Below are 23,570 nucleotides of genomic sequence, written 5' to 3' on the forward strand. Positions count from 1 at the left end.
GAAGGAATTTATCTGAAGAGACAGAGAGAATTTCATATAAAGACAGAAGGTTTGGAATGTTATATCAACAAGCAAACTGAAATAAGTGCTGAGCATGGGTCTAGGCATGGAGGCTTCAGTAGCTGTGGCATGTAAGCACAGTAGTTACGGGTCACAGGCTCCAGAGTGCTGATTCAGTAATAGTGGCACAAGGCTTAGTTGTCCCGCAGCATGTGGGATCTTCCCAGATCAGCAATTGAACCTGCATCCCCTGCATTGGCAGGCAGATTCTTTACCACTGAGCTACCAGGGAAGCCTGCTCACTGCAGCTGGAAAAAGCCTGCACACAGTAATGAAGATCTAGCACAGCCACAAATAAACAAATCTAGGGGGAAAAAAAGTGCTTATGTCAACCAAAAGGCATATACACAAGAATGTTCACAGCAGCATTATTCACTGTAGTCAAAAATAGAAACAACTCAAATATCCATCAGCAGTTAAATAGATGAATAAATTGTGGTATAACCACTGAATAGAATATTACAAAGTAATGAAAACTGCTACCTGCATCAACATGGATAATCTTAGGCATGATACACAATAAAGCCAGATACAAGAGAGTTCTTACTGAAGCTTTGCATATATATGACACAGACACAACTAATCTATGGTGATAAACATTCATCTCTGGAGAGTAAATATGGGAGGAGGACACAAGGGAACTTTCTGGAGTGCTACAAATGTTCTTAATCTAGGTGGTGGATATTTGTGTTTATATATCTACAAAAATGCATTGAGATTTATGCATTTATGTATGTAAATTATATCTAAAAAAGGCAGAAAGAAAAAGCAGTCTCCTCTGGGAAGTCACATTAATGCATAAGAGGAATCAGATAGAAAGTTGTCATCTTTCATTACGAGTCCTTTGCCTCTATTTTACTTTTGATGCTTCCTGGGTGATTTAGTGGTAAAGAATCTGTCTTCAATGCAGGAGACATGAGTTTGATCCCTGGGTTGGGAAGATCCCCTGCAGGAGGGAATGGCAACCCCTTCCAGTATACTTGGGCCAGCGGACTATAGTCCATGGGGTTGCAAAGATTTGGACTTGACTGAGCATGCACACATACATACTGTGTTAATTAAATATAAGATAAATAATTTGTCAAAACAGAAAATAAATACATATGACATAATCTGGTTTGTAAAAATTTTTGCAGCTTTAAACTAGAAAGGAATGAGCTCAGGAAGATAGCAGCAGTGACGAGAGGATTATTTGAGTTTTAGGAATTAGCAGGTACTGTAGGAGACTGACAATCTGACCACTTCCATAAAACCACTAGAAACTACTTTATTCAATTATCTGTTCATAAACATCTTGACTTGCAGGTAATATGGATCCTACCTATTCTGTAGCTTCTTTAGGCCAAGCTGGTGTTTCTCTTTTTCCCAAGCCAATTCCTTTTCCACACGTTGAATTTTATTAGCTGTTTTCCTGCTAATCTCAGCACGAATTTTGGCATCTAGATCAAAATCCTGCAGATAAGAAGACTTGTTCACCTAAATGGGTACTTTTATCAATGGACTTTAGCAATGCTATTTCACGCATAAATATAGAAATTTAAGGTTTGTCCTCCATTCCATGCCACATCATAACTTTCTCCTATATATCATAAACTCTCTCATTCTAGAAACCATAGACTTTGATTTTACTGTCACAAAATACGGAGTAAAGTTCTCAGAAATAATTAACAATGATGAAAATAGAGTTACTCTCTCTGCCCCAAAGTAACTACTATTACAGAACTAGCTGTGCACAGGGTAGAAGTTCATGGCACATGTTCATCAGCTGAACCTCCCCTCCCATGTGACCCAAACTAGGAAAGGCTGTAATGTCTTTGGTGACTTGCTGATAAAACCAAGTCTGGCTTGAATATTATTCACCGAAGGGGCCATTTTCCCCATGAGATACTCATGTTTCTTTACTTCACTCCTGGAAAAATAACAGGGCCCTCATTCACACTCAGTCAGTTCAGTTCAGTCGCTCAGTCGTGTCCGACTCTCCGCGACCCCATGAATCACAGCACGCCAGGCCTCCCTGTCCATCACCAACTCCCTGAGTTCACTCAAACTCATGTCCACAGAGTCGGTGATACCATCCAGCCATCTCATTCTCTGTCGTCCCCTTCTCCTCCCGCCCCCAACCTTTCCCAGCATCAGAGTCTTTTCCAGTGAGTCAACTCGTCGCATGAGGTGGCCAAAGTATTGCAGTCATTCACACTAAATTGCAAGTAATTATTCTTTCCAGATGTGTTGGTGCTTCTAGTAATGATGTATGTAAAATGCTCCGCCACAGAACTTGCCCCGGTTGTTCTTTATTTTGGATTAAGTCACCCATATTCTGCAAGTGTCAACCCTTTTATTAGTACAATAACAAACATCTTTTAACCATTAAGTCAGTCTTTTCACCAATATGAGTTTATCAATGTGATTTCACCAATTTTTTTTAAATGAAATTGACTAAGTGCTTCTGGAATTATGACTGGGTAATCCATGGGTATCGTCAAAAAAATAAATTCTGATTAGGCTCTTGATAGTAATTCCATTTAAGATAACAAAAATGGGGAAAATAATTACTAACAGTTAATATATTAAAAAGCAGAGACATTACTTTGCCAACAAAGGTCCATCTAGTCAAGGCTATGGTTTTTCCCATGGTCATGTATGGATGTGAGAGTTGGACTGTGAAGAAAGCTGATCGCCAAAGAATTGATGCTTTTAAAATGTGGTGCTGGAGAAGACTCTTGAGAGTGCCTTGGACTGCAAGGAGATCCAACCAGTCCATTCTAAAGGAGATCAATCCTGGGTGTTCATTGGAAGGACTGATGCTAAAGCTGAAACTCCAATATTTTGGCCACCTCCTGCAAAGAGTTGACTCACTGGAAAACACTCTGATGCTAGGAAAGACTGGGGGCGGGAGGAGAAGGGGACAACAGAGAGTGAGATGGCTGGATGGCATCACCGACTCGATGGATATGAGTTTGAGTGAACTCCGGGAGTTGGTGATGGACAGGGAGGCCTGGCGTGCTGTGATTCATGGGGTCGCAAAGAGTCGGTCATGACTGAGTGACTGAACTGAACCGAACTAAGAAATGGTTGTCCCATTTGGGTCACACTGAGAAGCTTTTTTGGGTTTCCCTGGTGGCTCAGAAGGGGTTGTCAATAAGGCACAAGAGAAAAATTTAATAAAAAAATCAGCTTAATTTGGTGACTGTCCCCATAGCTACAAATATACTGTCATTTTTTAGTAACTTTGTGGATGAACCAGATTTTATCTTTTCAATAGAGCTGGTGAATTATACAAAAGAAATCACAGACAATCAAATCATATAGTATGTGCCTATCCAACAGATAACTTGGTTAGGTATGATAATGATTGGTAACCAGATTCAAATTTATATTTATCTTATTACCAAAAGCATGTGAAGTAGCTAAATCCAGAAATAAACTTTGTACAAAGAGACTCATCTACATCCAAACCAATTTGTGTGACAAGTTCTACAGTAGTTTCAGTTCAGTTCAGTTCAGTTGCTCAGTCGTGTCCGACTCTCCGCGACCCCATGAATCACAGCAAGCCAGGCCTCCCTGTCCATCACCAACTCGTGGAGTTCACTCAAACTCATGTCCACAGAGTCAGTGATGCCATCCAGCCATCTCATTCTCTGTTGTCCCCGTCTCCTCCCACCCCCAACCTTTCCCAGCATCAGAGTCTTTTCCAGTGAGTCAACTCATTGCATGAGGTGGCCAAAATATTGGAGTTTCAGCTTTAGCATCAGTCCTTCCAATGAACACCCAGGATTGATCTCCTTTAGAATGGACTGGTTGGATCTCCATGCAGTACAAGGGACTCTCAAGAGTCTTCTCCAACACCACAGTTCAAAAGCATCAGCTGCTGCCAAAACACTGACCAGCAAGGCAGGGGAAATTTAAAGATGGCTTTAAGTGTTCCTACTTGGTCAAGTAGCAGTCTCGATTCAGAAACAGCATATGTTAAAATTAAAATCAAGTTTATTTGAGGCTTACTGTCCGTTTAAACTGCATATGTTTGGGTAATTCTTCATTCATCTGTAGTAGTTTCTGTAATTGATTCCTTAAAGCTTTGATCTGTTCTCTCTTTCTAGCCTTGATTTCTTCTACTTCTTTCATTAACTTGTCATGCTCTCTTTTTCTTCTGGCATTCTCAATACTGAAAATAGAAATTTTAAAAGATAACATATCTTTAATATAGAAATAGCAAAAATAAAACTAGTATTTAATAATTTGGAAATTCATTCAGCTTGGTCAACTTTGTTAAAACGTTGATGTATTTTGCAAAAGCCCAGACCTAGTATGTATTGATCAAAAATCCCCATACCTGTAGGCTTTAGGATCTTCAATATCTTCTGGAATTGGCTCTGTTTCTATTCCAAACTGTAGGAGAAGGAATGAAAGATTAGGCCCTTTAAATTGTATATTTCCCTTAAAAGACTTAGAAAGTAGTAAATTGAGGGTTTTTCTCTTCTAACAATTGGAGGCCTGGAAAGCACTTTCACAAAAAAATAAACTAGGGAAAAAACTTATATTTGTTTTTACTTCAGTTAAAGGGGTAAGTAGAAAAAGAAACACAATCCCATGTATGCAAAATGTTAATATCATCACATTCCCCTTCCAAATAGGAATTATTGATATTCATGTGTTACTGAAGGCAATGGCAAGCCACTCCAGTACTATTGCCTAGAAAATCCCATGGATGGAGGAGCCTGGTAGGCTGCAGTCGGTGGGGTCGCTAAGGGTCGGACACAACTGAGCGACTTCACTTTCACTTTTCACTTTCACACATTGGAGAAGGAAATGGCATCCCACTCCAGTGTTCTTGCCTGGAGAATCCCAGGGACGGGGGAGCCTGGTGGGCTTCCGTCTATGGGGTCACACAGAGTCGGACATGACTGAAGTGACTCAGCAGCAGCAGCGGCAACAAAAATACGGCAAAAGAAATCCTCAAGGTCATTTATTTTCAAATACTTTTTTAAAAAAGCGTATTCCTTTCATACATGTTTTAATTTCCTTCAAAATACCTCATGTGTATACAATGAAAAACTTCAAATATATATATTTTAAAAATTGTAAGTGTTTCACTTGACCTTATCGAAAACATTCAGTGGGAAATACACAGAATAAAATAATCCCTCTCCTCTAGAAGGATATGAAATCAGAATTACGACTCTCCTTTAGAAAGGAAGCTTAAATTAAGAAGTACTATGAAGTAACTCACTTAAAGGTACTTTGTTTAATACAGGTTCTGTGCTGAAAAATGTCTTAGGGTGCTGAAGAGGATTTACGACCCAGTGAATGAAACAAAAAGTCCTAGTTTTCTAGATAGTGAAAGTGAAGTGAAGTCGCTCAGTCGTGTCCGACTCTTTGAGACCCGGTGGACTGCAGCCTACCAGGCTCCTCCGTCCGCGGGGTTCTCCAGGCAAGAGTACTGGAGTGGGTTGCCATTTCCTTCTCCAGTTTTCTAGATAACCTGTTCTTAAATAAAATTGAACTTATTTTCTATTCTCTTTCATACCACAGAGGTCTTTGTTTTGCTGTCATTTGTTGTAAAGAAATAATGATTCTCTTTTGATCAAGTTGGTTTTTTTAAGTGCTAGTCTTGATACACATAAAATATAAATCTACATTTATGTAAGACAAGATCTATGACTTTCATAAAGTGAAGTCATAAGGTCATGACTAATGTCACAGACAAGGGATGGCTAATACATTTTAGTTACCATTAATCACTTAGGACAGAACTTGACTGAACTTTGTTTTTTATTTCTTAGAGCTAAGCCCCTTGCTTCTCCAATATCAGTTGCAATTTGCAAGACTTGATACTAATAACAGCCAACCATCTCCTGACATCAGCTGTTTACAGCAAATAAGTTAAACAGATGTGCTTCCAAAGAGTTCCAAAACACCTGCCAATTGTTCTTAATCCTGACTATACTCTAGAACCGCTGGGGCTGGGGAAGAGGCAAGTTTTAAAAAATACAGATGGTCTCTGACTTATGATGGTCAACTTAATGACTATTTGACTTTATGATGGTGCAAAAGCAATATGCATTTGGTAGAAAGCATACTTCAAGTTTGGAATTTTGACCTTTTCCTGGCAAAGGACATGCAGTAGATCCTCCTTCATAATGCTGGCGGCTGCTGCAGCCACACAACCACAAGGGTAAACGACCAGTACCCTCACTGCTGGTTGTACCCACAAAACCATTATGTTCACTTCAGTACAGTATTCAACAAATTATATGATATAGTCAACACTTTATTATAAAATAGGCTTCGCGGTAGATGATTTTGCCCAACCGTACACCAATGTAAGTGTTCTAAGCACGTTTAAATTAGGCTAGGCTAAGCTGTGATATTAAGTAGCTTAGATGTATTAAATGCATTTTCAAACTAAGATATTATCAATTTATGATGAGCTTATCAGAACACAACCCCATTGCATCATAGGTTGAAGAAGATCTGCACTAATGCCTGGGACTCACTTTCTGAGATTCTGACCTAATTGCTCGTGGGTGGGGCTCAGGCATCTATACTTTTAAGAGCTCCCCAGTGATTCTAAAATATGTTAAGAACCTCAGACTGGTGCAGAGCTTATTTTTTTTACTTTGCATATTCAATTCTTTCTGATTTTGCATTCTCAAAGACTGCTTCAGCGACTTAAACACTAATTGTAGTCATAAATAAAAGGAAACCATTATAAAAATGTGGAATGGATTTTTTTCTATTCAGTATGGGTTTCCATGGAGAGTTGGTACTAAGTAGAAAGATAAAGATTTTCTTCTTGTTCATCTATTTTGTCTTCTGGAAAATTTCTCTTCCTGAGCTGGAGCTCTTTAGACAACAGTTAATTCTCCAAATTTTGCTGCAGTTAATAGAATTGAAATTTTTCTGCTCAAATCTTCCCTACTTTCTCTGCATGTTCTTTTGAAGTGGGCTACCTGTTAAATAGGAAGCTGATGTGTTAACAGCAGTTTTAACTTTGATTGAATACAACTCATTCTTTATAAGCAGTTCTAACAGTTAGTGGTTTTAGCCAAAGGAATCACTTTGATAACAGAAAATTCAGGTCTTGTGATAGGGTAAAGAGATATAATTTGGGGATCCAAACCCTCAATCTTCTTTACAAAGTCAGTAATGTATTTTTTTTAAGAATACAATAATTTGACTGAGTCTTTGATAACACTGTCACATTCTAATAGTAAAGATGATAATATTTTTACAACTCCTTTCAAAGGTACGAATTAAGGTATACATCCCACATATACCTCTTCAATAAGTGAATGAATAAATAGCAAAATAAATCTGAAAAAAAAACTGCATCCTGAAAACAAAATTTTGCAAAGTGATGGAGACAGAAGAAAAACAGTCTTTTTACTTGAGGGACTTCTATACCTTTAAATAATAAATCAAATGACTAAAGTAATAAGGTGAATTCAATATCTTTAGTATTTGATCATAGAGACACCAGAAAGGCCAAATTATAATACTGGTAGGAAGATTAGACTGTAAGGTAGTTATATCTAAATTCATCTTTAAGTGAATGTGAACATTTTAACACCAAAACATTAAAACAAAGTTGCTGTTACTGTTATTAGTCAGTTACATACCCTGGGAGACGGCACTTTGGCTTTCACAACTTTCGTTAACTCTAACTCAGAAAAAATGTTGAAAACAAAGATATTACTATCTGCTCCAGCAGTCACCAAGAACCGGTCATCAAAGCTAGTAGAGATGGCATTAACACGTCCATAATTATTGTCATGCATATTGAAGTGCCAGTAGTCCTCCATGCTGGTCAATGAAGAATCATTCTTACTTAGGATATATACTCGAATTGCTCCATTTTGCATTCCACAAAACATCATTTCTTGGTTAATACTATGAAACACAAGGAAAGTACATTATTCTTCATGTTAATCTGAAAATGTTTAATTTTAAATTAATCAACATATGGCTAAAGTTTTAACAACAAAGATGTTATGGAGTAAATTGTGTCCCCACAAAATTCAGACGGTGAAGGCCTAAAAACCTATGGCAGCTCTAGTAAACTAATACAAAAGGGTAGAAGGAGAAAAAGACAATCTGAAATCTGGAGTTATTATATTTGGTCTTTAAAAGAATGATCAGCATATATGCTTAATTCTCAATTATTCAATTTGTGATTTCTCCAGAATCATTGTAACCTGGAACTTTTGTTATCTGACCACACAATAGCATCCTCCTAATAACCTCAGATATGCAGATGACACCACCCTTATGGCAGACAGTGAAGAGGAGCTAAAAAGCCTCTTGATGAAAGTGAAAGAGGAGAGTGAAAAGGTTGGCTTGAAGCTCAACATTCAGAAAACAAAGATCATGGCATCTGGTCCCATCACTTCATGGGAAATAGATGGGGAAACAGTGGAAACAGTGTCAGACTTTATTTTTTTGGGCTCCAAAATCACTGCAGATGCTGATTGCAGTCATGAAATTAAAAGACGCTTACTCCTTGGAAGGAAAGTTATGACCAACCTAGAGAGCGTATTAAAAAGCAGAGATATTACTTTGCCAACAAAGGTCCGTCTAGTCAAGACTATGGTTTTTCCAGTAGTCATGTATGGATGTGAGAGTTGGACTGTGAAGAAAGCTGATCACCAAAGAATTGATGCTTTTGAACTGTGGTGCTGGAGAAGACTCTTGAGAGTCCCTTGGACTGCAAGGAGAGCCAACCAGTCCATTCTAAAGGAGATCAATCCTGGGTGTTCATTGGAAGGACTGATGCTAAAGCTGAAACTCCAATACTTTGGCCAACTCATGCGACGAGTTGACTCACTGGAAAAGACCCTGATGCTGGGAGGGATTTAGGGCGGGAGGAGAAGGGGACGACAGAGAATGAGATGGCTGGATGGCATCACTGACTAGATGGACATGAGTTTGAGTGAACTCCGGGAGTTGGTGATGGACAGGGAGGCCTGGCGTGCTGTGATTCATGGGGTCGCAAAGAGTCGGACACGACTGAGCGACTGAACTGAATTGAACTGAAGTAACAAAAAGAAAATTGATACAATTCGATTGTGTAATAAACTCTGACAGAATGTTTGATAGAAAGGTTGCAGTAGTTTCAGGATGAGCTTTGACTCTAGTCATTTGAGTTACCTAAACATTGAGTATTCCTCCATTTGGACAGATCTTTAGAAATGGTAATACTCATGATGGAAAAAACAGACAATAATGGGATGCAGTTTTCTTTTTTTAAGAATTCTGAAATTCTGGTCACCTGAAAGTGATAGTTGTGATGGGATTATCCTCTGTATCCTCAAGAAGACGGAAATCAAAAGGTTCATCTTTCCTTACTGTATTATCACTATTTTTGTCATCTGGGGGGAATTCACAGTGATATAGAAAACCAGAATCATAGCCACCCTAGAAAAGAACAAAACGACATAGAAGATAGTACCTGAACATAAGACACATATGACCACATGAGGAGTTTTTGATAATTTCAAATTTTAACACATACAACAGATGTCTTAAAACATATATTTTATATAATTTCTATGATTATAGATAAGTTTTATAAAGCATGTCTATTATTCATTTATATTCAGCTATACAATTATAAAAATAAAATACCTTACAATGATTTGTTCCCACTTTAAACACAAGAGAGGGATCACTTCTATCTACATACTGAATTCCATTTTATTTCAAGGATTATTCAGTATAAGTAGTATTCAAAAATAGAGTTTTGTAGATCATGGTTTTCAGAGATTTCCAGTCTAGGACATTTTTTTTTTCTCCCTAAGGCAAATGCTAATCTTGAAAATGGCAGCTGAGAAATTAAGAAGCTGAGCAGAGTAATCTGTAGTCTCATGGGCTTAGAAAAAGGCAAAGAATTCCCAGGGTCCTCCAAGAAGAAGGAGCCATTGTAAACACACCTTCCACTGGGCTTTCCGTTGCAATCCCAGAGCACTGTATCCCTCCCACATGTATGAATAAGCTAGAAATAGACTGACCCTAGCAGAAAGCAAAACCTAATTTCAAGTCATCTCAATCACTGACCGGATGAAACTGACCTAGGATTTCTAGTGGCTTTCCAGAACTGAAAATAAATTTCCAGGCGATAATAGCAATGTACAGAGACTCAAGTTGATTCTACAGTTTTTCATAAAGTCTAGCATTCAATTAAAGAGAAAGCAAAAAAGCAACTAAGTGTATTAACAAAGTCTTGACTGAAAATCAAGAGAAAAAAAACAGATCCAAGAAACAAAATTATAAGAAATACTGATAGAGGTGTTTCCAAAATGGACTCCAAAATAACTATGATAAATATATTTAAGGACTTTAGAAGGCAGAAAAATTTAGAAGTCAACTGGGATCTATGAAAAAGTAGATAATGGAAAAAATGAAAATTCTAGAAATGAAAAATAAAATGACAAAAATTAGAATTCAATAGATTGGTTTCAAAACAATTAGACACAGCCAAAGCTAGAGTTATGAAACTGAAACAGGATCAGAAAACAATAGACTAAGGCAGGAGAGAGAAAATAAAGAAGAAAAAATTTTTAAAAAGGAGTGTAAGACCTGTATGACGCATAATAAGGATTAATATACACAAAATTGGAATTCCACAAGACCAAAAATATGGACTAGAAACAGTATTGTGATTTACAAATGTCTGAGACTTTTCTAAAACTGAATAAAAATGTGTTAAAGTACAAGAAATGCCAATGACCCACAAGCAAGATATATGAAGAATTTATACCTTTTAACATGAATTTCATAAAACTCCTAGAAGAGAACATAGGCAACATTCTGTGACATAAATGATACCAGTGTTTTCTTAGGTCAGTCTCCCATAACAATAGAAGTAAAAATAATAATAATAATGAAAACAAATGGAACCTAATCAAACTCACAAGCTTTTGCACAGCAAAGGAAACCATATAAACAACAACAACAAAAAGTCAGCCAATGGAATAGGAAAAAATATTTGCAAACAATGTGCCAGACAGGGGCTTACTGTCCAAAATGTAAAAACAGCTCATACAACTTCACATAGAAAAACAAGCAAACCAATCAAAAAATGGGCAGAAGACTGTAATAGATATTTTTACAAAGAAGACATATAGAAGGCCAGCAGGCACATGAAAAGATGCTTAATATCACTAATTAGAGAAATCAAATTCAAAACTACAATGAAAACTAAAAACTAAAAATAGAATTGCTATATGATTCAACAATCCCACTCTTGGGCGTATATCCAGACAAAACCATAATAAAAAGATATATGCAACCTTATGCTCATAGAGGCACTATTCAATAGCCAAAACATGGAAACAACCTAAATGTCCACTGACAGATGGATAAAGAAGATGTAGTACATATGTACAATAGAATGCTCAGTTCAGTTCAGTCCCTCAGTCATGTCAGACTCTTTGCGACCCCATGAATCACAGCACGCCAGGCCTCCCTGTCCATCACCAACTCCCGGAGTTCACTCAAACTCATGTCCACAGAGTCAGTGATGCCATCCAGACATCTCATCCTCTGTTGTCCCCTCTCCTCCCACCCTCAACCTTGCCCAGCATCAGAGTCTTTTCCAGTGAGTCAACTCTTCGCATGAGGTGGCCAAAGTATTGCAGTTTCAGCTTTAGCATCAGTCCTTCCAATGAACACCCAGGATTGATCTCCTTTAGAATGGACTGGTTGGATCTCCTTGCAGTCCAAGGCACTCTCAAGAGTCTTCTCCAACACCACAGTTCAAAAGCATCAATTCTTTGGCGATCAGCTTTCTTCACAGTCCAACTCTCACATGCATACATGACCACTGGAAAAACCATAGCCTTGACTAGATGGACCTTTGTTGGCAAAGTAACATCTCTGCTTTTTCAACCCACTCCAGTGTTCTTGCCTGGAGAATCTCAGGGACAGCGGAGCCTGGTGGGCTGCCGTCTATGGGGTCGCACAGATTCGGACACTACTGAAGCGACTTAGCAGCAGCAGCAGCAGCAGGTTGGTCATAACTTTCCTTCCAAGGAGTAAGCATCTTTTAATTTCATGGCAGCAATCAGCATCTGCAGTGACTTTGGAGCCCCAAAAAATAAAACGTGACACTGTTTCCCCATCTATTTCCCATGAAGTGATGGGACCAGATGCCATGATCTTCGTTTTCTGAATGTGGAGCTTTAAGCCAGTTTTTTCACTCTCCTCTTTCACTTTCATCAAGAGGCTTTTGAGTTCCTCTTCACTTTCTGCCATAAGGGTGGTGTCATTCTGCATATCTGAGGTTATTGATATTCCTCCCGGCAATCTTGATTCCAGCTTGTGCTTCTTCCAGCCCAGAGTTCCTTATGTACTCTGCATAGAAGTTAAATAAGCAGGGTGACAATATACAGCCTTGACGTACTCCTTTTCCTATCAGCAACCAGTCTGTTGTTCCATGTCCAGTTCTAACTGTTGCTTCCTGACCTGCATACAAGCTTCTCAAGAGGCAGGTCAGGTGGTATGGTATTCCCATCTTTTTCAGAATTTTCCACAGTTTATTGTGATCCACACAGTCAAAGGCTTTGGCATAGTCAATAAAGCAGAAATCGATGTTTTTCTGGAACTCTCTTGCTTTCTCCATGATCCAGCGGATGTTGGCAATTTGATCTCTGGTGCCTCTGCCTTTTCTATACCAGCTTGAACATCTGGAAGTTTATGGTTCACATATTGCTGAAGCCTGACTTGAAGAATTTTGAGCATGCCTTTACTAGCGTGTGAGATGAGTGCAATTGTGCGGTAGTTTGAGCATTCTTTGGCATTGCCTTTCTTTGGGATTGGAATGAAGACTGACCTTTTCCAGTCCTGTGGCCACTGCTGAGTTTTCCAAATTTGCTGGCATATTGAGTGCAGCACTTTCACAGCATCATCTTTCAGGATTTGAAATAGTCAACTGGAATTCCATCACCTCCACTAGCTTTGTTCATAGTGATGCTTTCTAAGGTCCACTTGACATCACATTCCAAGATGTCTGGCTCTAGGTGAGTGATCACGCCATCCTGATTATCTTGGTCGTGAAGACTTTTTTGTACAGTTCTTCTGTGTATTCTTGCCACCTCTTCTTAATATCTTCTGCTTCTGTTAGGTCCACACCATTTCTGTCCTTTATCGATCCCATCTTTGATTCTCAAAAATACAATATTAAAAAAATAAAACAAAGTCACAAAAATTGTAAAACATATATATATATGAAGTTTGCTTTAGAAAAGGGGTCTTTTTTTTTGCAAGGTAATAGTAGGTTATAAAAACGAAAATTAAAGGAGTAATAGAGGACTCAAAATTTTTTTTAAGTTTTTTTAATTTAAAAAATGGTAATAATATATCTAGGACTTTCTCTGGAGCTGTTGCAGACAGTGTGGGATCAGTTCATTTTCAGATAGTTCCTTGATCCAGCGTATACTTCCCAAGATCTATAGGCCCTTTCTATATAGTTGGTGCTAACTACAGGGTTTTAATCTATTGCACCTCTCACATCCAAAGTGGTTCCCTCTGTTTATTTTAGCTTCTTCTGTTTGCTGGTCTCTTCAGTGTCTAATTTCCACCCTGACACAAGGGGGGGGTGGTGGTCACTTTTTTAGGCTCACTTGTACAGTCATGCTGTGGGGAGGGAGGAGCCATGCAAACAAATATCATTGGCTTGTGTGGGGAGTGCTCCAGTATTTCAGTCACACTGGGTTTGCCCCTGCTCACGGTGTGTGTGCTTTCATGGTCTACACTTCTCAGGCTCTGGGTTGCTCTGCCGGGAATTGTCTGAGGTGGGCCCTGGGTTGCATGCACTTCCCAGGTCTAAGCCGCTGAGGTTCATGTTCTTGGGTACTCCACAAAGGTGCAGACTTGGTTAGGCCTGAGTTTTGTGCCCGTCCCAGGTCCGAGCAGCTCAGGTGACCAGGTGCTTGGCGAGCGCAGTCACCCCCAGGTGAGCAGTGCATCTTATCACCTCCCCTGTCCCAGCTGTTCAGTTTTCTGGGTGTACAATGGGTGCGCCTTCTCAGGTCTCTTGTGTGTCTCTTCTGGGGAGCTGACCTCTGGCTGCGACCCTCTCGGCAGATGTCAACTGTCCAAAATCCCAAGAAGTCTTGGTTAGCAATGAAGCCTGCTTGCAGTTTGGTATAGGATGCCTCTCTGGGGCCGCAATTGCCCCCTTCTGGCTCTGGCTGCCCTCTCCTGCCTGTCTCCGGTGGGGGATGGGCCGCACCTCAGCTGACTAGCTCTGCTCAGTCCTTTGTTCTGTGAGCGGGCCTGGCAGTCTCTTAGGTTAGGGCTTTTCGTGGGATAGCTATCCCACAGTCTGGGTTGCTATCTCAAGTTAGTTCCCTCAGATTGCCCTCGGGGCATTCAGGCCTGGTCCTTACCCTAAGCAATGCAGCGCCCCCCCGCCCCCCGCCCCCGGTCCAGCCCCTGCTTGCTAGTGGGGGATGAGAGCCTCTGGGCTGCTTCTCCGCCTGGAGTTGCTGTTAGGCACATAATCTATGGGTTTTATTTATTTATTTTTCCTCCTGGTTATGTTGCCCTCTGAGATTCCAAGGCTCGCCACAGACCCGCTAGAGAGAGTGTTTCCTGGTGTTTGGAAACCTCTCTTTTTAAAGACTCCCTTCCTGGGATGGATCTCCTTCCCTACCTCTTTTGTCTCTCTTTTTATCTTTTATATTTTGTCCTACCTCCTTTCGAAGACAATGAGTGCCTTTCTGGGTGCCTGATGTCCTCTGCCAGCATTCAAAAGTTGTTTTGTGGGATTTGCTCAGCGTTCAAATGTTCTTTTGATGAATTTGTCGGGGAGAAAGTGGTCTCCCCATCCTATTCCTCCGCCATCTTAGGACTGCCCCCTTTCACATATATTTCTTGTGAATTTGTGACAAATTTATTATATAGTGAAGGAAATCTTGCTTTGCAATAGATCAATAGAATATTTTATTAGAGTAGAAAATATATATTTAGGAGATGTAATTGTCACACTATGGTAACATTTCCAGGTACCTGTTTCCCATTTTTCTGTGCTTCCTTATTAACCAAGTCCCAATTTCTTTGATGGTGGCACTGTGATCATCTATTAATAAAAACAGCCATTTACCCAGATTTCCATGTGGCTACATAGCATAGTTGTAGGTAATGAAAAGTAAGCAAGTCCAGTGGATTGTGCTGCCATCATACTCAAAATTTTAAAACGACAGACTCACTTGGAAAACCTCTTAGCCCTTTGCCCTTCTATCTTTGATTCTTCTTCCCTTTGAACTTCCGAAACATGGTGACTGTCATAGATAAAATACATAGTAGACAGACATATAAAAGATTTTAATATGATATAAAAAGTAACACATTCATTTATCAAATTCCAAGCCTTCAATAGTATATAATAACTGAAGTCTTAGCACAGAGTAAGGAATTAAGAATGTGATAGAAAATAATACACATACTGGATTAGGACTGAGATAAAAATTCATTACATTATTACTCACCAAAGAAATCCAGAACTTTCCTGGCTCAGAGTAAAATCCACAGAGGATGTGATAGGGGGTTGAAGGAACAAAGATTTCGGGTAAGGGCTCCTCTTCCTCCTCCTCCTCCTCCTCTTCCTCCTCCTCCTCCTCTTCTTCCTGGAGTTCCTTTTCTGCATCTTCGCCCATCTCTGTTTCTAGCCTTTTCCTTCTTTCTTGCTTCTCCTTCTCCTTCAGCTCCTTTTGTTTCTTTCTCCTTTCAATTTCTATTAATCTCTTTAGCAAAAGAGATGATTGGATTTAAGAAAAAAACTGTAATTCATTCATTCACACTATTATAAAAGAAAATAGAAGATAGAGCCTTAGGAAAATTCATAGCTCTAATGCAACAAATAATGTCATTTTAAAATTATCATCAATTTGGTAAGAGAACAGACTTTGTATGATTTCAATACTTTTAGACCATGAAATTTTTGTACCTTGTTTTATGTCCCTGGATATGTTCCAGAGTCTGCTACTTTATAGTCTATGGGAACTTGAAGAGAATTTGTATCCTACTACTGTATGAAAATTGTATAAATCTTAATTATATTGAATTGGTTCACAGTGCTTTCCAGGTCTACTGTATCCTTCTACTTCTCTACATATTCATTCTATTAATTTTTGAGAGTTTGATATTGACACTCCAACTAAAACTCTTATCTATTTAAAAAAATAACTGTAATATATGGTGGAACTACATGTAACCTTGTTCTGTATTTTCCAAGTCTCTTGTAAATGTGCTATCATACTTTCATAATTTAAAGATAAAATTTCTTTTTAATTATTATCAATTTGGGACTATATCTCTATTAAATTTTTCAAATCATTGGAATGATTTCTGGATAATCCCACCAAGCCTAGTTTTTTGTTTTCTTTTTAATATTTATTTTTGATTGATTGATAATTGGTTTACAATATTGGTTTGATTTCTGTCATACATCAACATGAATTTGATCCCGGCTTTATGGAAATTATTTTGCCTTTTTTTCCTAATAGAGGAGCTAAGTAAAATTTTTCTCAGAGCCTATCATTGTCAACCCATGAATTCTGTGGATCAAAATAGTCCATGAAAGAAGGTGATTTATCTTTGGTGATAAAGTGATTTATATCCTTAGCCTCTATCAACTGGCTATTCAAAAGTCCCCTAACATTAGCATCCTGACCTCCCATCTTCACTTTTTTATTGTTTACCCTGTAGAATTAACTTTCAAATTTATATGACCCATCATATCCATACCCTCCTCAAAACCTGACAATATATATGCATCAATGCTACTCTCTTGAATCATCCCACCCTCTCCTTTCCCCACTGTGTTCAAAAGTCTGTCCTTTCAGTTCAGTTCAGTTGCTCAGTGGTGTCTGAGTCTTTGCAACTCCATAAACTGCAGCACGCCAGGCCTCCCTGTCCAATACCAATTCCCGGAGCCTACCCAAACTCATGTCCATTGAGTTGGTGATGCCATCCAGCCATCTCATCCTCTGTCGTCCCCTTCTCCTTCTGCCCTCAATCTTTCCCAGCATCAGGGTCTTTTCAAATGAGTCAGCTCTTAACATCAGGTGGCCAAAGTATTGGAGTTTCAGCTTCAACATCAAACCTTCCAATGAACACCCAGGATTGATCTCCTTTAGGATGGACTGGTTGGATCTCCTTGCAGTCCAAGGGACTCTCAAGAGTCTTCAACACCACAGTTCAAAAGCATCAATTCTTCTGTGCTCAGCTTTCTTTATAGTCCAACTCTCACATCCATACATGACCATGGGAAAAACCACAGCCTTGATTAGATGGACCTTTGTTGGCAAAGTAATGTCTCTGATTTTTAATGTGCTGTATAGGCTGGTCATAACTTTCCTTCCAAGGAGTAAGCATCTTTTAGTTTCATGGCTGCAATCAGCATCTGCAGTGATTTTCAGTCAGTTCAGTTCAGTTCAGTCGCTCAGTCGTGTCCGACTCTCCGCGACCCCATGAATCACAGCACGCCAGGCCTCCCTGTCCATCACCAACTCCCGGAGTACACTCAAACTCATGTCCACAGAGTCGGTGATGCCATCCAGCCATCTCATTCTCCGTCGTCCCCTTCTCCTCCCGCCCCCAACCTTTCCCAGCATCTGAGTCTTTTCCAGTGAGTCAACTCGTCTCATGAGGTGGCCAAAGTATTGGAGTTTCAGCTTTAGCATCAGTCCCTCCAATGAACATCCAGGATTGATCTCCTTTAGAATGGACTGGTTGGATCTCCTTGCAGTATAAGGGACTCTCAAGAGTCTTCTCCAACACCACAGTTCAAGTCTGACACTATTTCCCCATCTATTTCCCATGAAGTGATGGGACCAGATGCCATGATCTAAGTTTTCTGAATGTGGAGCTTTAAGCCAACTTTTCACTCTCCTCTTTCACTTTCTTCAAGAGGCTATTTAGTTCCTCTTCACTTTCTGCCGTAAGGGTGGTGTCATCTGCATATCTGAGGTTATTGATATTTCTCCCAGCAATCTTGATTCCAGCCTGTGCTTCTTCCAGCCCACCGTTCCTCATGATGTACTCTGCATATAAGTTAAATAAGCAAGGTGACAATATACAACCTTGACGTACTCCTTTTCCTATTTGCAGCCAGTCTATTGTTCCATGTCCAGTTCTAACTGTTGCTTCCTGACCTGCATATATGTTTCTCAAGAGGCAGGTCAGGTGGTCTGGTATTCCCATCTCTTGAAGAATTTTCCACAGTTTATTGTGATCCACACAGTCAAAGGCTTTGGCATAGTCAATAAAGCAGAAATAGATGTTTTTCCGGAACTCTCTTGCTTTCTCCATGATCCAGCGCATGTTGGCAATTTGATCTCTGGTGCCTCTGCCTTTTCTAAAACCTGCTTGAACATCTGGAAGTTCACGGTTCATGTATTGCTGAAGCCTGGCTTGGAGAATTTTGAGCATGACTTTACTAGCGTGTGAGATGAGGGCAATTGTGCAGTAGTTTGAGCATTGTTTGGGATTGCCTTTCTTTGGGATTGGAATGAAAACTGACCTTTTCCAGTCCTGTGGCCACTGCTGAGTTTTCAAAATTTAGTGACATGTTGAGTGCAGCACTTTGACAGCATCATCTTTTAGGATTTGAAATAGCTCGACTGGAATTCCATCACCTCCACTAGCTTTGTTTGTAGTGATGCTTCCTAAGGCCCACTTGACTTCACATTCCAGGATGTCTGGCTCTAGGCGAGTTATCTCACCATTGTGATTAACTGGGTCGTGAAGATCTTTTATGTACAGTTCTTCTGTATATTCTTGCCACCTCTTCTTAATATCTTCTGCTTCTGTCAGGTCCATACCATTTCTGTCCTTTATTGAGCCCATCTTTGCATGAAATGTTCCCATGGTATCCCTTGGTCTGTCCTTTATGTCTATGTAAAATAGACAGACAGTGTCCATGCTCTTTGACAACCTAGAGAGGTGGAATGGGGAGAGAGGTAGGAGGGATGTCAAAGAGGGAGGGGACATATGTATACCTATAGCTGATGTATGGGAGAAACCATCACAATATTGTAATTATCCTCCAATTAAAAATTAAATTAAAAAAAACTGTCACAATTTATTCCAGTGGCCTAAAACATCTTGGCTACAATTTAAGGGGTCCTTTGTGGTGGTCACAGACTCCTGTCAAACTCCTCCACCAACTGTGTCCCTCTGTTTCATGGCCCAGTCTTCATTTCTTGAAAACAACAAAACTCTTGTAATTCTGCCTTCCCTCAGGATGTTGTCCCAGCTTTTATTGCTTTCCCATTTTTAGCCTCTCAAAATCCTTCCCTTTTCTTAAATACTAAATGTCTGCTCAGTGAAGTCATCCTTGACCTCCTCTCATCCCTCCATCACAATCATATATTCTTTCCTCTGCATGCCCCTAAAATTCTTTTCTTTGCACTGTGATTTTAGTATCTATTCATTCAGTTCAGTTCAGTTCAGTCGCTCAGTCGTGTCCGACTCTGAGACCCCATGAATCACAGCACGCCAGGCCTCCCTGTCCATCACCAACTCCCGGAGTTCACTCAAACTCATGTCCATCGAGTTGGTGATGCCAGCCAGCCATCTTACTCTCTCGTCCCCTTCTCCTCACACCCCAATCCCTCCCAGCATCAGAGTCTTTTCCAGTGAGTCAATTCGTCACATGAGGTGGCCAAAGTATTGCAGTTTCAGCTTCAGCATCAGTCCCTCCAATGAACACCCAGGACTGATCTCCTTTAGGATGGACTGGTTGGATCTCCTTGCAGTCCAAGGGACTCTCAAGAGTCTTCTCCAGCATCACAGTTTAAAAGCATCAGTTCTTCGGCGATCAGCTTTCTTCATTATCTCCTTCTAATACAGTTAGCTGCTTTCTACCAGATAAACTCCTTAAAGTAAAAGTTTGTATCTTCTTCTTCATATCTTCCTAGCACTTACTTCATATTTCCTAGCACATACTTCCTAGCACAGGCTGTTTTATATCATAAGAAAGAAAATAATTAGAAGACAAAGCTTCAAAGATATTTCATACCAGAATCTTAGATTTGACACTTGTGAAATGGAAACATTTTAAACACATGTCTTTGATTTCATAAGAAACTACATCACGGTCCTCCTCTTCCTCCTTCACAGCTGGAAATGGAGCCTCAAGAACATAGCCATCCTCACAAATAATCAGTAAAGTGCTTTCAGGCTAAAAAAAAAAAAAGATTAAACATATCATTTACATTCAGGCAAGCTTTTAGAAGCATAGTTCAAAAATATTTTAAACTATAATTGTAAAATTATAAAAACTATAATTGCTATGTATACTACCCATTTTAAAAACATACTTATTACCAGCAATAACCACAGTGAGGAACTAAGTCAATCTTATCAATCACTATACACATTAATACCATTATATCATTATTAATTAATAAACCAAGTGTTAAAATTAGATTTATATTTGTTTCCTTCGTAGATGCCCTCTTTTCCAAAAATTAGGTTGTGAAATATGTCAGCTGAAAGGGCAGAATATTAAAATTAGGACTTCCAAGGAAAATCTGCAGTATGTGGACAACATATACAACCTCTGCCTCCTTTGATGAATCATCTTCTGCCTGAATTCATTTAATGTGAATGTCCCCAGATTCTTGTTCTTTCCCCTCTTTTTCTTTCTCTCCATAAACATTCCCTGAGAAATCTTGTAGTCATCATGGCTTCATTACCACTCACAAGCAATTAGACTCCAAATTCATCTCTCTAGTCCAGACCTCTCTCCTGAGTTTCAAAATCATGTATTTAACCACATGTGGGAAATTCCCATCTTGATACTCCATAAATGCATTATTCAATATGTTTATTCATTCAGTTATTTTATTCTATACTTCTTTATTACGTACCTACTATGTACTCATAATTTTATAATGTGCTACAGGTAAAATTATAATAAGAAACTAGGAATTGTCTCTGCCACTATGGAGCTTACCTCCAATGGGAAAGCTTGTAATTTAACAAATCATATAAATAAATGTAAATTATAACTGCAACCAGTGCTGCAGAGGTACCTCAGTTCAGTTCAGTTCATTTCAGTCACTCAGTCGTGTCCGACTCTCCGCGACCCCAGCACACCAGGCCTCCCTGTCCATCACCAACTCCCGGAGTTCACTCAAACTCATGTTTATTGAGTCGGTGATGCCATCCAGCCATCTCATTCTCTGTCGTCCCCTTCTCCTCCCACCCCCAACTTTCCCAGCATCAGAGTCTTTTCCAGTGAGTCATGGAACAACAGACTGGTTCCAAATAGGAAAAGGAGTACGTCAAGGCTGTATATTGTCACCTTGCTTATTTAACTTATATGCAGAGTACATCATGAGGAACGCTGGGCTGGAAGAAGCACAAGATGGAATCAAGATTGCTGGGAGAAATATCAGTAACCTCAGATATGCAGATGACACCACCCTTATGGCAGAAAGTGAAGAGGAACTCAAAAGCCTCTTGATGAAAGTGAAAGAGGAGAGTGAAAAGGTTGGCTTGAAGCTCAACATTCAGAAAACAAAGATCATGGCATCTGGTCCCATCACTTCATGGGAAATAGATGGAAAAACAGTGGAAACAGTGTCAGACTTTATTTTGGGGGGCTCCAAAATCACTGCAGATGATGATTGCAGCCATGAAATTAAATGACGCTTACTCCTTGGAAGGAAAGTTATGAGCAACCTTGATAGTATATTAAAAAGCAGAGGTACCTCAAGGAGGTTATAAAAGGTTTCCTGAGAAGGTGGTACCTAAGTCTCGATGTGAAGGAAGAGTAGAAGATTATTTCCATAATGACTTGGGGGAGGGCTTGAGGGAATATGCCATGTAAAGAATACACCATGTGCAAATATCCCGTGGCACATATGGGCTTTTAAGAAAGTTGTGGCCTTGGTGGTATCACTAAGGTCAAGAGAACAGAAGTGAGAAGAGAGATTGGGACAGAGCCTCGGGGAAGCAACACTCAATGCCTAAATGAAGAAGGCTGAGAAGGAGTGACAAGACGTTGGAGAAGAAACCAGGAGAGCATAATGTCCCCAAAAGTCAAAGGGAGATGGTATTTCAAAGAGGAAATGAGGGTCAACAAGGTCAACTGAAGCTAAGAGGGCAAGAAAGATAGGAACTACTAAAATTGTTAAATGGATACCACTGGTATCTCTGGAAGTGTTAGCCTGGTGGGATTATGAGACAACAAACTTGAAAGAGCATGTGAAGGAAGAAGTAGGATGTAAGGAAATGCAGTTCATGGGAATAACCAGCCCCCAGGAGAAAAATGGAAGGAGAAAGATGGGGCAGTGACTGGACGAGAACATGAAGACAAGGAATTTTTTTGAATAAGTAAGAGGGCTTGAATACACTTCAATATTAATGGAAGTGATTCATTAAACAGGTGGGGTTAAATTTATATGACAGAAAAGAGAAAACAGTGTGAAATGTTGAAAACAGTGGGAGTAGATTCCCAAGGTCACAAGGGAGAATTGGCCTCAAGTAGGAAGGCACATAGCACCTCTACTGTAAGAAAAAAAAGGGGGGGTGGGGAGAGGAACACGTACCTGCAGAAATAATAGGATTTTACATTTGGTAGTGGGAAGGTGAAGGAGTTCCTGGCATAGGTCTCCTACTTGTTCTGTGAAATAAGTGATGCTGAGAACGAGAGTGAGTGAGAAAGTCGGAGGCTTGAAGCTTTGAGGAGAGGAGGAGTTTTTAAATGACCATTGTGGGTGAAAGAGAGTTGATAAGAACAACATCGTAGAATCGCTAAGCCCTACTATGAATTGTGTTGAGGCCATTTGAGTAACTAAATCATGAAGAAACTAATCTTTCCTGTTGCACGACTATTTCTAACTGTCCTTGGTAATCACTGTAGGCAAATATAGATCAACTGGGCACAGTCAGGGATGGGTTTTTGCCAGAAATGTATGAAAAAAAGAGAAAGGAGCTCAAGGCATTGGAGGAGTGTTCAGTTCAGTTCAGTTGCTCAGTCGTGTCCGACTCTTTGCGACCCATGAATCACAGCACACCAGGCCTCCCTGTCCATCACCAACTCCTGGAGTTCACTCAAACTCATGTCCATCGAGTCGGTGATGCCATCCAGCCATCTCATTCTCTGTCGTCCCCTTCTCCTCCTGCCCCCAATCCTTCCCAGCATCAGAGTATTTTCCAGTGAGTCAACTCATCGCATGAGGTGGCCAAAGTATTGGAGTTTCAGCTTTAGCATCAGTCCTTCCAATGAACAACTGAACTTTATTGATAGAAAGAATCATGACATTTAAGCCAGATATAGGAGGAACTTAAGAGTCTTAAGACTTCCCTGGTGGCTCAGACGGTAAAGCATCTGCCTATAATGTGGGAGACCCAGGTTCAATCCCTGGGTAGGGAAGATCCTCTGGAGAAGGAAATGGCAACCCACTCCAGTACTCTTGCCTGGAAAATCCCATGGATGGAGGAGCCTGGCGAGCTACAGTTCATGGGGTCACAAAGAGTCGGACATGACTGAGTGA

General features: G+C 39.8%; 1 protein-coding gene and 1 non-coding gene across 8 annotated transcripts in view; one reads left to right on the forward strand and one right to left on the reverse strand.

The window, feature by feature from the left end:
* Window positions 1-23,570, reverse strand: part of CFAP44 (cilia and flagella associated protein 44) — a 148,057-nt gene that overhangs the window by 60,469 nt on the left and 64,018 nt on the right. For all 7 annotated transcript variants that reach the window (XM_088837006.1, XM_088837002.1, XM_055424566.2 and 4 more), the window contains 7 exons: window positions 20,084-20,245; window positions 15,549-15,803; window positions 9,329-9,474; window positions 7,680-7,950; window positions 4,391-4,446; window positions 4,060-4,222; window positions 1,382-1,512 (listed from right to left, as the gene is read on the reverse strand). In XM_088837006.1, coding sequence (XP_088693132.1) covers window positions 1,382-1,512; window positions 4,060-4,222; window positions 4,391-4,446; window positions 7,680-7,950; window positions 9,329-9,474; window positions 15,549-15,803; window positions 20,084-20,245 — 1,184 coding nt within the window. The remainder of the gene's footprint in view (window positions 1-1,381; window positions 1,513-4,059; window positions 4,223-4,390; window positions 4,447-7,679; window positions 7,951-9,328; window positions 9,475-15,548; window positions 15,804-20,083; window positions 20,246-23,570) is intronic.
* TRNAY-AUA (transfer RNA tyrosine (anticodon AUA)) lies at window positions 23,378-23,449 on the forward strand. The gene has a single exon. It is a non-coding gene; the product is annotated as a tRNA-Tyr (tRNA).

This window comes from Moschus berezovskii, chromosome 1, assembly GCF_049115385.1.
Source record: "Moschus berezovskii isolate FMDL1 chromosome 1, NW_MosBer_1.0, whole genome shotgun sequence".
In the NCBI taxonomy this organism is placed as follows: Eukaryota; Metazoa; Chordata; class Mammalia; order Artiodactyla; family Moschidae; genus Moschus; species Moschus berezovskii.